The sequence below is a fragment of the Gastrolobium bilobum genome, unplaced genomic scaffold (genome assembly GCF_033153095.1).
Source record: "Gastrolobium bilobum isolate Gb01-03AN ecotype WA unplaced genomic scaffold, APGP_CSIRO_Gbil_v1 utg356, whole genome shotgun sequence".
NCBI lineage: Eukaryota > Viridiplantae > Streptophyta > Magnoliopsida > Fabales > Fabaceae > Gastrolobium > Gastrolobium bilobum.
The window spans coordinates 530,932-546,586 of NW_026898613.1; the positions used below are offsets into that span (position 1 = coordinate 530,932).

The 15,655-nt window shown below is 35.6% G+C and overlaps 1 protein-coding gene across 1 annotated transcript; it reads left to right on the forward strand.

Moving 5' to 3' along the window:
* The first annotated feature begins 1,990 nt into the window (after positions 1-1,990).
* On the forward strand, positions 1,991-13,250 carry LOC133317641 (uncharacterized). Its single transcript, XM_061519501.1, has 7 exons — positions 1,991-2,630; positions 2,817-2,897; positions 3,497-3,571; positions 5,136-5,180; positions 5,264-5,353; positions 12,098-12,199; positions 12,871-13,250. The coding sequence occupies exons 1-7, from the start codon at positions 2,040-2,042 to the stop codon at positions 13,051-13,053; spliced, it is 1,167 nt and encodes a 388-aa protein (XP_061375485.1). The 5' UTR covers positions 1,991-2,039; the 3' UTR covers positions 13,054-13,250.
* The last annotated feature ends 2,405 nt before the right edge of the window (positions 13,251-15,655 follow it).

The window sequence follows — 15,655 nt, forward strand, 5'->3', positions numbered from 1 at the left end:
GTGTCGATATTTAACTGGTTGAGTTTGACCAAGTGGATTTTGGCCCCACTTGTTCCGTGGACTCTTCTCTCTCGTAGCGTTTGGGAAATTGGGAATATGCCTCTTATGTTCTTCTTTGGTGTGTATGTTATATTCGAGAATTAGGTGTGGATCATTATTCGATTACCACTAATATTAATTTATTTTAAAATATATTTTATACATTATAAAAAATTGTAAAAGCTTGGCTCATACACATCGTTTTTCAGCAGCGTTGACCAGATTTTGAGCAAGAAATTGCTCTAAAAAAGGTTAGGGAAGCAATTATGTCACCTAGGTTCCAAATCTAGCAGAACAAATGTGATCTTAGATGCAATTATGTCACCTATTAAAATGTGTATCTCTTTGCAGTGATTGATAGATATTATGATTGTGTCATTAGGATCCAATTAGGACCTTCATGTGATCATATAGTTCTTTCAGCAGTAGATTTGAGCTTTCTAGCTTCTGGGATTAGTATATATGATCAATACGACATCTTGGTTGCTCAGTCCAAAGCCATGGCCCAAATTTCTTCTCCTGAGCTGAATTTTAGATCTCATCTCTAATTCCCAAAATTCTTTTTATGGGGTGTTTGGTTGAGGAGAAATTTTTTAAATACTAGGGAAATATGTAATTACTAGGGAAATAGTTGGAAAATGAGTTTGATAGGAAAATGTAAAAAAAGTTGTTTGGTTGACCGAAATATTACCAGGGAAATTTATTTAAATTTGCAAAATCTATGTTCGGGAGAAACTTCGCACCTGTTTTTTCACTTCCTCAGTTATCTCAAAATACCACATCTCAAGTGGTATTCTGTAACAGTGAATTTCATCCAAAAATCAACACAAAAGTCATTTCCCTATCTATCCCATTTGTCTAGTATTTTTTGAAAAAACCTGAACCAAACGTGGTATTCTCTAATATCCACTTACATTTTCCCATCAATCCCAAAATAATCCTTCAACCAAACACTACCTTACTCTTTTAATCCGGTTCAGACCATTAGAGTGATAAAAAAAAAAATTCGTCAAATTTTGAAGACAATTTTATAGCCATGACTCAAACTCATGACCATTAATTAAACTGCAACAAACATATAACACTTAATCCACATATTAGCCACTCCATCGTAATTTTTTTATTATAGGTTGATTTTCACAATAAGTATTTGAAATTTCATTAATTACACTCAACTTATTTTAAAAAACTGAGTACGGTTAAAATAACTAATAAAATAATGGACCAAAATAAAAAATAATAATTTTTTTAAAAGATAGGATATTGTGCTTCTTTTTTTCATGCCTATTTATATCTACCCATATCTAATATTGTTAGATCAGAATATCAACTAACTCTCACTCTTTTATTATTCTCTTAAGATTTTGATCTAACAGTGTTAAAAAAAATAGATAAAATAAACATAAAAAAATAAACATAATATTGCATTCCTTTTTTCAATCCACAAACTTATTACTGCTAATCTACCTCCTACATCTAAAAACAAAAACAAAATGATAATAAATTGTAATACTCTAATTTCCTAAAAGATACATGTAATTTAATCATGCATCGCGCCTATTTCGCATCTTCTTAAGAGTAGAAGTTTAGCCAAACATATTTTATAAAAATATTTCTTTTATAATGAAAAAAAATCAAGAGGAGATTTTTTTCTTAAATGTGTGCCAGCTTTTTTGACTCTTCAAATTTATTTTATTATTTTACTTTTCTTCTAAATTTATATTTATAAATTTTATCATTTATCTTAATACTTCATCCTAATAATAAATTTTAAAACTATTAGAATAATTTTATATAATCATCAAATAATTTTTAGTTGCATTTTTTAACTTCTTTTTTTTTTTAACTGTAACTTAAAACTATCCTTTTAACTTTAAATAAAATAAAATAGACAAAGCATGTTCTGAATAGTTTTCTTTTTCTACAGCTTTTTCATATCCATTATGCTTCTTCTGAGTTCAGCACAGTCACCGTATGCTAATACTGGAAAATTGCTCACTATGACTGAGTTTCTTGCTACGAACCATCTTGCCATTTCAGTTGCAGAATCTCCAAGATTCCTCTTTCTCAATTCATGCTCAACCCTTCTTACAACTAGACCCCAACTCAACCCAAATTCCCATGCCCTCTTTTCTCCCAAGCTACCCAAAACCGGTGGTAACAAGAGCGTTTCTGCGGCACTGAGCTCCAGGTCATCAAGGGGTTATAGCTTTTACAACGAACTTGAATTTGACGACAGAAAGGCCAAGAATTTTGGGTTGGAGAGAAACCCTGTTGACGAAGGTTCGCTTAGTGAAACTGGGTCTGTCCCATTTGTTGGGTTGGATTCTGGGGATGGTGATAATAAGGAAAACAGAAAGAGCGAGAACAATTTGGGAGAGGATGATTTGGTTCAGTTTCTGGGTGATGATGATGATGATGGTGTTGATTTGAAAAAAGATGATAAAGTTGAGAAATTTGATGGTAAACTCAGATTCAGAAGTGGTAAACAGGTAATCAAGAGGTCGAATTTGTTGGCGAAGCAAGTGATCAGCATTCGCTCTGCTCTTAGCTTGGGATTCATCTCGCAGCTTTGGGTGGACACCAACTCTGTGAGTCATGGAAATAATAGCAGAATCTTGGTTTTTGTGCATTTTGTTAGTCTGTATTTGGAAAAGCAAACTTTTTTTGGAATTTATTTATGACATTTGTTTGTTTTGCTGATATGATATCTATTTGTGGGACTAAGTAATTTGTTTGTTTGTTTATTTTAAGTTTTTGGTGAATTTCATTTCCAGTGGATGGTGTTATTTGTAGAGGTGAGGCCAAACTTGCTTTCTGGGGATTCAGAGAAATTTCTTCTGGAGGATATTAGTCAGGTATATAACAGGTTTGGGGTCAAAAGAGCTTATCTTTTTCTGATTTAGTAGGATTGATCATATTCTAAGTTGACTGTGTATATGCTTGCTTCAAACATATTTTACTTAACACCAAAGGCAGTTAGTTCAAGTGGTACATACTTGATTCTACTTAAGCAAGGTCTTGGGTTCAAGTTCTTGTGAATGCAAAATATCTCCTTTGGAAGAGCTAGCCCTACCATGATGTGGATGTTTTCGGCTTGAACAGGATTGCCTCCCGTGCAGGATACCCATAATGTATCCAAAAAAACAAAAAATTATTTTACTTACCCTTACGTTTACTTTATGTTGCTTCTGGGGAGTTATTTTGCCTGCAATAATATGAAAGATGATCTTTTAGGTCAGATACCAGTGAATTATGGGGGTGCTTCTAAATCTTTTTGTTTGGAATTTCCAATGTATTGTATGTCCTGATGGCAAATTTGCTGCATGGTTTTGTAACTTTGTCTTGTGGCTGTATTGAACTGCTAATAATAAATATGGTGTACCTTGTTGCTTTGCCAGCTAGTGACTTCTTGAGTATTTCACTTTATTGAGTGTTCTGCCTGTTCCTTTTTCAGGTTGGGGATGTTGTCCTTGTCCAGGATGAAAGTGTGATAGACAACGAATTTAAAATGGTTGGATTGGAGACACTGGTATGTTTTACTGTTTTATATGACTCGAACTTGTGAGTTATTTTCTTTCACATGATTTACTGGTGGAGTTCATTGTCTGGCAGAATATGGATAACAAGTCTTCTTTGATTATATGTGGTACTTAAACTCTGAAGTGTTGCTGAAACAATGCAGATAATTATGTTTCATGCAAAGACTCAAATCATGCATTAGAGGGAAATTTTTATATTGCCTAAAGTATCACGGCTTATAGCAGGGGATTTTCTTCCCATGGTTTGTAAATTATGTTAATATTTAATATGATCTGATGTTTTAGTTGTTCGTATGGACTTGGTAAGGAGAACATAATCCCCGCTCTGATGGATATTTTTTTTCTTCTTGCTGATGAGTAAATTTCTCTATTTGAATGTTAATGTGGATCTCAAAAATCTTATTTGAATGTGTTCAATATGTCCTGTAAAGAACCAATTCAACCCAAAATCTTATATATCTCAACACGCCCCCTCACACGAAAGCCCACTGGGCTTGAAGGGTGGACAATGCACAGACCCACCTACCTGTACGAACAAAGAAATTCCACTTGAAAGACAGTGGGGGGCGGCGAGGATCGAACCCGGGACACGAGGCTCTGATACCTTGTAAAGAACCACTTCAACCCAAAAGCTTAAGCTGGTGGGTGAGATTTTTTTAATGGTTTTATATTTCTCAACATGTCCTCCCATTGATTATCCAGTGGCAATATAGGGTTCTATTTTCTAGCTAATATTAGTAGTGGAGTTAGGAAACTTAGCTTGGCAGTGCTTGACACTGGATAACTTTAATGAATTTTTCAAATAAAATTTGAAAATAAATTTCGCATTTGAGTTGGCTGCTGGTTAGCTTGAAATTATGATTTCTTTTTTCTGGTGAGGAGGGAAGTCACTGAACCATTAAACTAACATTAGGAGTTTAGTAGATGTGATTCTTATGAGTGTACGAAGTATACTGAATTTCATCATCGATGCTATGAGGTATCATAAAAAAGAGAGATAGAGAGAGAAGCCCAACATAATTCAAACAGCTAAGAAGATAAGGGGAGAATGAAAACAATATTAAAAAAACCAAAGAAGTTGCAATCAATTATTAAAAGCTAAAAACAACAAGAATTGGTTCTTGGTAATTGGCTAAGTTCAATGAGATCAGAAGGTATCACAAACAAAAAATGTCAGAGGACCCTTTTCCCAATCTTGGTAATTTTTTATAATGAATTATCATGTTGTAAATGATAGTTGATTCAGTTACTTACTAGTAAAATGGAGTTATCTTATTTCTCCTTAAGATCAATAATGACTAGTTGTGACCAGTTATATTTTATCAATATGAAGATTGAAAAGAGATCTTTTGTGGAAGTTATGGTTTTCCATACTCTTATCCAAAATACCAGTACCTGTATATGATTTTTTCCTCAGCCTTTCTTTTCCCCATTTTCAATTAGTTATCATAGAAAGTGATTCCATGGATTTTCTGGTGTCAATCTTGGCTCCTTTACTACGTCTCTCGAATTGACCCTGGTTAGGAAATATCTTAATTTCTTTGTATTTGCTAGGTTGGATACAAAGTTTTAACGCCCTCTCAACGTAATATTGGAAAGGTGATTATATGTTTCTTGCCCCATGATGTTTTCACCAGTTTATCTATCTCCAATTATATAATTATGGAAATCTTAACTTTTAGGTGCGTGGGTACACTTTCAGCATCAATTCAGGTGCTGTTGAAGAACTTGAGCTTGATTCATTTGGACTATCTATCATTCCATCAAGTGTGGTAAGTGGTTGCTTCTTTGTAAGGTTAATAAAACAAGTACAGAACTACAGATTGCATGCAATTTATGTCAATTTAATTGGAAATATGTATCCTATGCAGTGGCAGAGTGGGAGAAAGGGGGCAACTTCCAAAAATTTTCTTGTCTATTCTTGTTATTTTAAGTTGGTGGTTCCCTAAAAAATAGTACATTTCCAATATGGCCCTTTAATAAGTTGAAATTCCTACTAATTCTCACTTGACTAAAAGTAACTGATAAAAATTTGGCAAGAACACAATTTTGGTCCCCCACTGAGGCTTTCATTCTCAATTTAGTCCCTCAAAAACAAAATTGGCCTCATTTTAATTCATGTGTTAATGCACCATTAGTAATGCTTTAAGATCTTTTATGGCATCTCAGTCAGCATTTTTTAACTCGTCTCTCTCAGTCAGCATTTAACTCCTTTTTATATTTTGGGTTAAGAAATATGTATACTTGTTTATGCCACACTTGCAGTTGTAGTTGCAGCTAAAAGAACTAGGGGCTATTATGTTTGGCTGAATTTATCTACTTTCTGGGTAAAAACAAAACTGAAAGTTATTCTATGTGCTACCTACATTCTTCAATATCTTATTTTTAATTTTCCATTAGAATATTCAAATTTTCTTCTATCCAATACTTCATTGTGATTTCTATTATCATTTTGAAATGTCACTCAAACCTGTGCTTGTTGATTTCAACAAATTAGAGCACTCTGTTTGGTGGCATCATGGTGATTCGCGTGAGCCTCAGCATTTGTCAAATGCCTCTGGTGCTACCATAAAGGCCACCCATTCAGGAAATCAGAGAAAGCCTTTTTGATTCCTTTTTTCCCCATTGCCTACAAACCAACAAAGAACACCAATATTGGTAACCTTGCATAACCTCGTCTTATTGCATTTGCTCCTTGTCTTTCCACCACTTCCTCACTCTTTCCCTCGTGACCTCGTCAACCTACAAATTCAATTCCCCAATGACATTTCATATCAAAGAGTTGGAAGTTTCAGCAATAGTTCTGTCTACACTCATTTCTTCAATTGAATTTAGAGGTTCATTATTGCTTGAATTGGAATCTGCACCTAGGGGATTCGGTTGCGACCAAGAAGTTACGTTGCAACTTGCAACTGCAAGAGATGGAGGAGGGAAGGCAGGGGCAAGATCGCAACAGAGAGTTGAAAGAGAGAAGAGTAGAATGAGGATGATGTTGCTTATGAGAGATAAATAATGCTTACTGAGATATCGGTGGATAGAAAAATAGTGTTGTCTGTGATGCCATACAAGATCTTATTAGTCACACGTAAGTATTTAACTACTATCAATGTGTTAACAGAGGGATTAAATTGTGGCCAACTTTGATTAATGAGAAATTAAATTTCATAAACTAAATTGAGAATGAAAGCATTAGTAAGGGATCAAAATAGGGTTTTTGTCTAAAAATTATTTTATAGAAAAGTCAAAGATGCTTGTCTTGTCTCTTCCTTGAAATAGTGTCTCAAACACAACTTAAAAAGTGAAGGTGAGTATTTATAATTGTCTTATATTCAATTGTATTGACTATGGATTTTTCTAATTTATAGTATGTTGATTATGAATTGAATTTATTTCAATTTGTATACTTATATTGTATGATGGTTAGATTTTTGTTCACCTAGATTTATGAAGAAATTGTTAAACTTAGAGAAATTGGGATAAAACCTTATGTTCTCCTTTGGAGAATTCTCATTTAAATAGTATGATATAATTACACAATCATAACTATACAATCATAACCTACAGCTAGCTAATTAATTAAGGATATAATTACATAATCATAACCTACAACTGGCTAATTAATTAAGGATATAATTACAAATCATAACCTACAGCTGGCTAATTAATTAAGGATATAATTACAAATCTGCACAAATAATGCCAAATATTCTGCTCATCAATTCTATTGACATCCCCCCTCAAATTAATGCTGGTGAATCTACAAGCATCAATTTGCTGACAAGGAAATTATGTCGTTGACGTGTCAAAGACTTGGTGATGATGTCAGCTAGTTGAACATATGTTGAGACATGAGGTAGAGTGATAATTCTACGGTCATAAGCTTCCCTGATTGAAAGACAATCGACCTCTATGTGCTTTGTTCTTTCATGGTATACAGGATTTGCTGCAATCTGTATGGCACTTGTATTATCAGCATACAACGGAGTTGGTGTTGCTTGTGAATAACCAAGTTCTGAAAGAAGGCCCCGTAACCAAATAACCTTAGAGCATGCTGCAGACATGGACCGATATTCTGCTTCAGTGGAGGATTTAGAGACAGATTCTTGTTTCTTGCATTTCCAGGAGATAGGGGCATCTCCTAAAAACATACACCAGCCAGTAGTAGACTTCCTTGTGTCGGGACATCCAGCCCAATCAGCATCGCTGTATGCTTGAAGTTGTATTGTTGCATTTGTCGGAAAGAAGATACCACGACTGGGAGTGGCCAACAAATATTTAATGATTCGTTGTACTGCTGTAAGATGCAAGTGTCTAGGATTTTGCATGAATTTGCTGACTGTGTGGACAGCAAAAGAGATATCAGGTCTTGTGATGGTGAGGTAGATGAGACTTCCTACCAACTTTCGATATAAAGTTGGGTCTTGTAGAAGGTCACCTTCATCCCGTCTTAACTTTACATTAACTTCCATGGGAGTGTCAACCATAGTTGCAGTGGTGAGACCAGCTAGCTGAATTAGATCCTGAGTATATTTATGCTGAGTGACAAAGATGCCTTTTTGTTGGAATTGTACTTCTAATCCCAAGAAATAAGTAAGCTGTCCAAGATCTTTCATGTGGAAAGTTGTATGCATCAATTGTTTGATTGTAGTGATAGCCTCTTGATCTGAGCCGGTGACGATAATGTCATCCACATAAACAAGGAGAATCACAATTCCTTTGGAGGTCCTTTGTAGAAAAAGAGATGGATCATAGCTACTTTGGATGAAGGAAAAACCAAGTAATGTTGTGCTAAACTTTTCAAACCACACTCTTGGTGCCTGTTTTAATCCATACAAAGAACGTTTTAGCTTACAAACAGTATTAGGTAATAGTGAGGGCATACCCGTAGGAAGTTTGATGTAAACTTCTTCTTTGAGGTCACCATGAAGGAAGGCATTTTTGACATCTAGCTAGTGAATTGGCCAAGATTCAGATGCAGCAATGGCAATAATAGTCCGCACAGTAGTCATCTTGGCCACCGGCGCAAAGGTCTTTTCATAGTCTAGGCCATATTCTTGCTTATTTCCAAGAACAACCAATCTAGCCTTGTATCGATCGATGGATCCATCTGAACGCAACTTTATAGTGAATACAAATTTACTACCAAGAGGTTTAACCGATGAAGGACATGGAACAATGTCCCATGTTTGATTTTCCTCTAGTGCAAGAAGTTCAGTCTCTATAGCATCCCGCCAACATTTATGCTCCATTGCCTGTTTATATGAAGAAGGAATAGGAATAGATGCTAAAGTTGCTGTCAAAGATAAAGATTCAGAAACACCATACTTTTCCGGTGGTTTACGAATGTGAGTACTGCGACGTAAAGGGGCAGGTTCTAGTGCATGCACTGGATCAGCAGCCAGAGAATGATCAGAAGGGGGCCTTGAAGGGATTGAAGTCTGAATTGGTGGAACAGTCGGACGTCTTTGGTAGACAATGACAGGAGGACGAGCTTGGTCTTCTGCAAAACTGTTAGGAAACAATGGCAAGACAGATTTGGATGTAGAAGATTGAGTGTCTTGGTTAGTAGCAAGAAAATATGTATCTTCTTGAAAGATGACATTTCTAGAAACCCGAATCTTATGTAAGTGAGGATCATAGCATAAAAAACCTTTTTGATGGGCTGAGTAACCAAGAAAAGCACATTTAACAGATTGAGCTGTGAGTTTGGTGCGTTCTGGTGGCTGAAGATGAACATAACAGACACAACCAAAGGTGCGAAGAGTTGAATAATTGGGTTGCTTACCAAATAACCTTAAGAAAGGGGAATCATTGTGCAAGACTGGAGAAGGCAGCCGATTAATAAGGTGGACAGCAGTTGAGAGAGCTTCACACCAAAAACGGGAGAGTACTAAAGAGTCCAACATTAAGGTACGGACAACAGAAGATGACGGTTTTTTCTTTCAGCTATCCCATTTTGTTGGGGTGTGGAAGGACACGACCTTTGAGATAATATACCATTTTTCTGCAAGAACTCTTGAAACAAATGAGATGTGTATTCCCCCCCATTGTCAGAACGCAGAGTTTTAATTTTTTATGCAAACTGAGTTTGAACATAGGAATGAAAAAATTGGAATGCAGAGAAAGCTTCAGCTTTAGATCGCAAAAAATAGACCCATGTGAAACGACTATAGTCATCAATAAAAGTGATAAAATATTTGTAATGTGCATGAAATATTACAGGTGTGATGCCCCATAAATCACTGTGAATTATGTTAAAAGGCTGATTTACATTTGATTGATGAACTGGAAATGGTAGAATTTTACTTTTACCAAGTTTACAAGAATTGCAATCAAATTGAACAGCACTAAAAGATGGTAAATGTTTATTACCAAGAACTCCAGATTTCATTAAGGCATGAAGTACATTCGAATTTGGGTGACCAAGACGCTTATGCCATAATTGAAAATTAACAGTTGCAGAATTACAAGAAATAAAAGGCTGAAAAGAACATGGTGACAACAATGAATAAAGAGGAAAAAGACGTCCAACTTTAGGCCCCTTCGCGATCACCTTCCCTGAGTATTGGTCCTGCACATGACAACCAGACTTTGAGAATTCAACTTTGCAATCACTGTCAACTAATTGACCAACTGAAATAAGGTTACTGGTGAGATCAGGGGAAACATAAACATTGGTAAGAGATGAAGAAATATCACCAATTGCTGTGATAGGTAAATTGTTTCCATCCGCAGTGTGTATTTGTAAATTACCAGAGTAATTTGTAACATTGGTAAGAGAAGCAACATTGTTGGTCATATGATTGGATGCGCCAGAGTCAAAGTACCAAGGAGAGCTGGATAAAGAAACTTTACCGCAAAGACCCAAACCAGAAAATGCGGAAACAATCATTTGTTGAACCATTTCAGGGGTTAAAGTTGGCACAGAAACAGGCGGATTCTGATCCACAGAAACAGGAGTAGTAGAAGAGCCAACAGTAGCAGTGAAGGCTGTTGCATTTCTCCGTGGTGGTCTGATTTGACATTCTTTGATGATGTGACCTTTTTTGCAGTAATTACAGAACTTTTTAGGACAGTTTGAAGCAAAATGTCCATGGCCTTTGCAGCAGAAACATTGGACAGTACTCATGTCTCGACCTCGTGGTTTGGCTTGTACTGCATACGCTACAGGAAGGGAGGCAGATTTCTGGTGTTCCATGTTTGTCTGAGTAAGGAGACGTTCTTCTTCACGAAGCAATTCATTTAGACATTCATCCAAGGAGGGAACAGGAGCCCTGTTCATTAGGTTGGTGCGAATGCCATCAAAAGTAGATCTCAATTTCATAAGAAATTGATCTCGTTTTGTGGTGTCATGAACATTTTGGACTGCAGTTTGTCCTTCAGTCGACAAATCTTTATAGACAATGTCAGTATATTCAGCCCAAAGATTCATGAAATGAGAATAGAATTCAGAAATTGAGAGACTATCCTGTTGCAAAAGAGAAATTTCATGTTCAAGCTGGAACCTGCGAGCAGTGTTTGTTTGGTTATAAATTTTCTTCAAATAGTCCCACATTTTTGCTGCCGTTGTGAAGGGTCTGAGATTGAGGACAATACTAGGCTCAACAGAGCCTATGATCCAAGTCATTACCTGTGCATCTTTGGCCTCCCATTGGGCATGTGCCGCTTGGTGCGTAGTTTTGTCAGGAGCAGAATTAGTTCCGTCAACATGACCCCAAAGCTCCTTGCCTTTGACAAAGATCTGGAACTGAAATGCCCAGGTGGAGTAGTTCTTTCCATTAAGACGAACAAAAAGAACATCATATTTTTCAGTAGACATGATGCTGAGAAAAATCGCAAGAGGAAAAAAAAAACAAGAATCGCGACGTGAACAGTACGCGCAAAAGACTAGAACTGGGAACTCAGAGACTGTGAGCACAGCGAAAAATTTAGTAACGAAACCTAGACTGATACCATGTTAAACTTTGAGAAATTGGGATAAAACTTTATGTTCTCCTTTGGAGAATTCTCATTTAAATAGTATGATATAATTACACAATCATAACTATACAATCATAACCTACAGCTAGCTAATTAATTAAGGATATAATTACACAATCATAACCTACAACTGGCTAATTAATTAAGGATATAATTACAAATCATAACCTACAGCTGGCTAATTAATTAAGGATATAATTACAAATCTGCACAAATAATGCCAAATATTCTGCTCATCAATTCTATTCACAGAAATATATCTAGTCACCAGTCTTGGTCCCCTAAGGATAAAATCCTGGCTGGGCCCCTGGTCTTATGTTACCAAATCCAAGCTACAATGATTAGCCTTCATATTGTAATGCTCCTAAGGGTTTAGTCTAGTAAATTATAATACTAAGAGTGTGTTTTGGATTTTGATTATTTCTTGGGAAATAATTATTTTTTTTGTGTGCAAAAGCTCTCTCACAAAGCTTTTGATTATAAACTGTTTTGTATACAAAAAAAGTTAATCCAAACATACACTTGTTTTATTTTAGGTGAGTACCTACTCTTTGCTGGTTGAGGACGTACTGGAAGTTCTTTCTGATGCAGTTATTGTGCATGAAGCTGCTGCTTCACGTATACAAAGGCTTTCAAAGGTACCTTTAATTCAAGAATAAAACTGCACTTCTCTTCTGTTTCTTAGCTGCTGAATATGTTGCTTCTATGCTTCTGCTGACTTTGTCAATGCCGGTGATTTCCAGTTCTGACGGATACATAAATGTAACCTCATGCTTATTATGGTTTATGCATGGGAAACTCACAGTTCTGATGGGAGTGGATCCTCTCATGTGGAGAAGTGGTCATGTTATTTGATCACAACCACTCATTGATGATGAGATAAGAGAGAGAAAAGTGTATAATTTTTAAATGAGTGGTTGTGATCAATGAGTGGTTGTGATCAAATAACATGATCACATGACCACTTTTTCACATGAGAGGATCCACTCTCAGTTCTGATACCTTTTGATTTCTCCTGCTTATGGCATACTGAGTTCATATTTTACGCAGTCATGTAATTATATTCTTTGGCAATTAGTGGCTTTGTCCATTTTCATCTGAAATCATTGATGCCATCTTTCTAGGACCAGTTTTTTCCCTTTTTAATCTGGAAGATGATTTGGAATTCAGTGGCGAAAACTGGCTGAACATTGTGATTTCCAATTAAAAATAATTAAATAAATTAAGGCATCCTTTTATTGCACTTTGTAACAAGTCATTCATTTATTTTATCCTGTTGATCATAAAACGACCTTTTTTCTTGTACTAGGGTTTCTTGGGCAACCAGAATGTGGGAATTTCAGTGGATGATGATGTTGAAGATTACGACTCTGAACAATCTGTGACATATGGTCGTGTTTCAAGGAGAAGGAAAAGTTTTGGAAGAAACAAACCCAAACGAAGAGAATGGGATAATGAAGATAATTGGGAGCTGCCGATGGACTACCTCTGATTCTCATATATTTTCTGCAGAATTTCATGTAAAAACACACCTTTTTCCTTTTTGGTGGTAAGTAGGCTTTCATTTGTATAGTTTCTTTCACTCAATTTCTTTAGATTTTTTATTTTATTTTTTTATATTTTGTTTAGCAATCTCTTTAGCTTGTATTGCCTATTCAACTCTGAATAAATGTCCCGTACATAATGATAATAAGCAATTTCCATAGTTTGACATAGATGGTGTAAATTTTTCTTTTTCTTTTTCTTTCTTTTTTTTTTTCCCGATAAATATGCTTCAGGATTGAATAACAATGTGCACATTGTATGCTATCAAAGCCACAAATATGTTCTGATAGGTTGCTTGGTGAAGGCGGTGGGGGAAAACCTTTCAAGTTTTTTCCTCATAGAGAGGGTGAGAATGATAATAGTATTATATGAAGGTGAGTAGGAGAGAAACGTAACTCCAATCATGAAAAACCCAGACACTGATAATAGTTATTATGCTTCAGTCTTCTCTTTCACTCCCTAAACACATCCCTTCCAAAATCACTTTTAAAATAGAGAATATTATAGAATATTCCTATGTTTGTGAAGATGCCAAAATACTGAAAACGGTACCACCGTTGCTCAATTGCTATAACATCTTGTAGATTATTCTAGATTATCATTTATCATTTATTACTTTCTTGCTATCTGTTCCCTTATTTATTAGTGTCTCTTGTTATTGTAAATAAGTCTCTTAGTTTACTGTTGCTATATATTAATATAGCTCTCTGTACTCAATATAAATAGGTCCTATTGGGTCTCTCAATGTATTAAGAAAATTGTGTTATTCAGAAAAACACTTCTTCTTTTCTTCATGGTATCAAGAGCTGGTTATATTCCAGTCTCTTTGGATCTATAAAAGAGGTTAAGAAATTCTCAGAGAAGAAAGATTGCTTCCTCTTGAGCCACCAAATGACCCAAATCTTGTTTCTTGGTCCCCAAAGGATACTTTTTCTAAGTATCAACCTAAACTACCACAAGTCTCTTAACCTATACCCTGTATGATGTTCTCATCAGTTGGTTTTCCACCTTTGGAAAGACAAACCAACCCTGTTACCAAAGTTACCAATAAACCAACTGTTCACCAAGGAGAAGTTCTCCCAGATGGAAAACTTAAACCTCTAAGTCAAGCTGAAGAAGTACTGAACTGGCAGACTGAGAATGCTCAAGCTCAAAATTCTATTCTAAAAAGGCTTAATGTTAAGACAGATAGAATTTCCAATCAGATGGATGCAACTGAAGACCGTCTGTAGTATCTCTCAGAAAAGATGAGAAAATGCTACAAGAAGACCTTGATAAAGATATCTCAACTTGAGAAAGAATCCAGAAAGTTAGGATTCAGTCCTGAGGCCAATTTTAAAGACAGAGAAATAAGGAGATTGAAGGCAAAAATTCAAGATTTCGAAAGATATATTAAGCACAAAATTAAGGCTCAAGAAAAACCAGAAACAGAAGAATACAATCCATTCTTGACACCATTTGTTGTGCCTATCTACTATTCTCCTTTCCAAAATCCATTTGCTTATTTCACAAACCCAACTCCTAAACCTTGGACTTTACTAATTGCTAACATCTATATACACAAATCTTGAAGAGATGAACCATCCTCTTCCAGAAGACATTCTTCAAAAGATTACTCTCAGACTTTTGATTCCATATCAGAGTCTTCATAAACTTCCATTGCTTATCTTACAGGCATACTGATGGCTAGAACTGCATAATCAAGAGTTGAACACCAAACAACCTATTGGGATAAAATTGTTCCTTGAATGCATTGCTTGGACCAAAATCATTGGAACTAAACTGCCAAACAAAGATATTCTTATTGGCATGGATGTCTATTCTGCTGCTCATAGAGTCCAGATTCTCCCTTATGGCATAAAGTTCAAAAGGGATTTCAAATCTTATTCAGAGAGTTGTATGGACTCTCTAAAGCACCACATGATCTTGACCACATCAAAGAAAAACTCAAGTCTCTTTGTGCAGATAATCATGAAGGATTTTCTCATCCTAACCCTTTATGAAAAAATGAGAAGTTTTTCATCTAACTTCCATTTAAACTCAATGAAGATATCAATCTTACAAAGGCAACTCATCCAGGAATGACTCTTTCAAATCTCCAGCTTACTAGAAAAGAATGCCAAGAACTCCTGAGACTAGGTTTAATTTAACAAACTGAATCTCAATGGGCATGTCAAGCTTTCTGTGTAGAGAAGAGATCAGAAAAACTTCAAGGCAAAAAAATGATTGATGATTGATTAAAAGCTACTCAACAATTTCCTATTCCAAAAGCCTTGGCATTTCCAGGACTGATCAAAGATACTCGTATCTTTTCCAAATTTGATCTCAAATCTGGATTTTGGCAACTTGGTAGTGATCCTACTGATCAATACAAAAGTGCATTTTGCATTTCAAATGCACAATACCAATGGAAGATGCTGAAGATGCTGGATACATACAGTATACTCACTGATCCGGACAAGCAAGATTACTATTTGTGGACACTCTTGGAATGGTTTTCTCCATTATCTTGGTGGAGAATAGAACTACACAACATCATTCATTCCAAA

Bases quoted from the DNA above. Each gene is read 5' to 3' on its own strand.
- LOC133317641 (XM_061519501.1), top strand. From the start codon at position 2,040: ATGACTGAGTTTCTTGCTACGAACCATCTTGCCATTTCAGTTGCAGAA. The intron at 3,572-5,135 runs GTATGTTTTACT...TGTATTTGCTAG, and splicing joins TGGTTGGATTGGAGACACTG to GTTGGATACAAAGTTTTAAC. The intron at 12,200-12,870 runs GTACCTTTAATT...TTCTTGTACTAG, and splicing joins GTATACAAAGGCTTTCAAAG to GGTTTCTTGGGCAACCAGAA.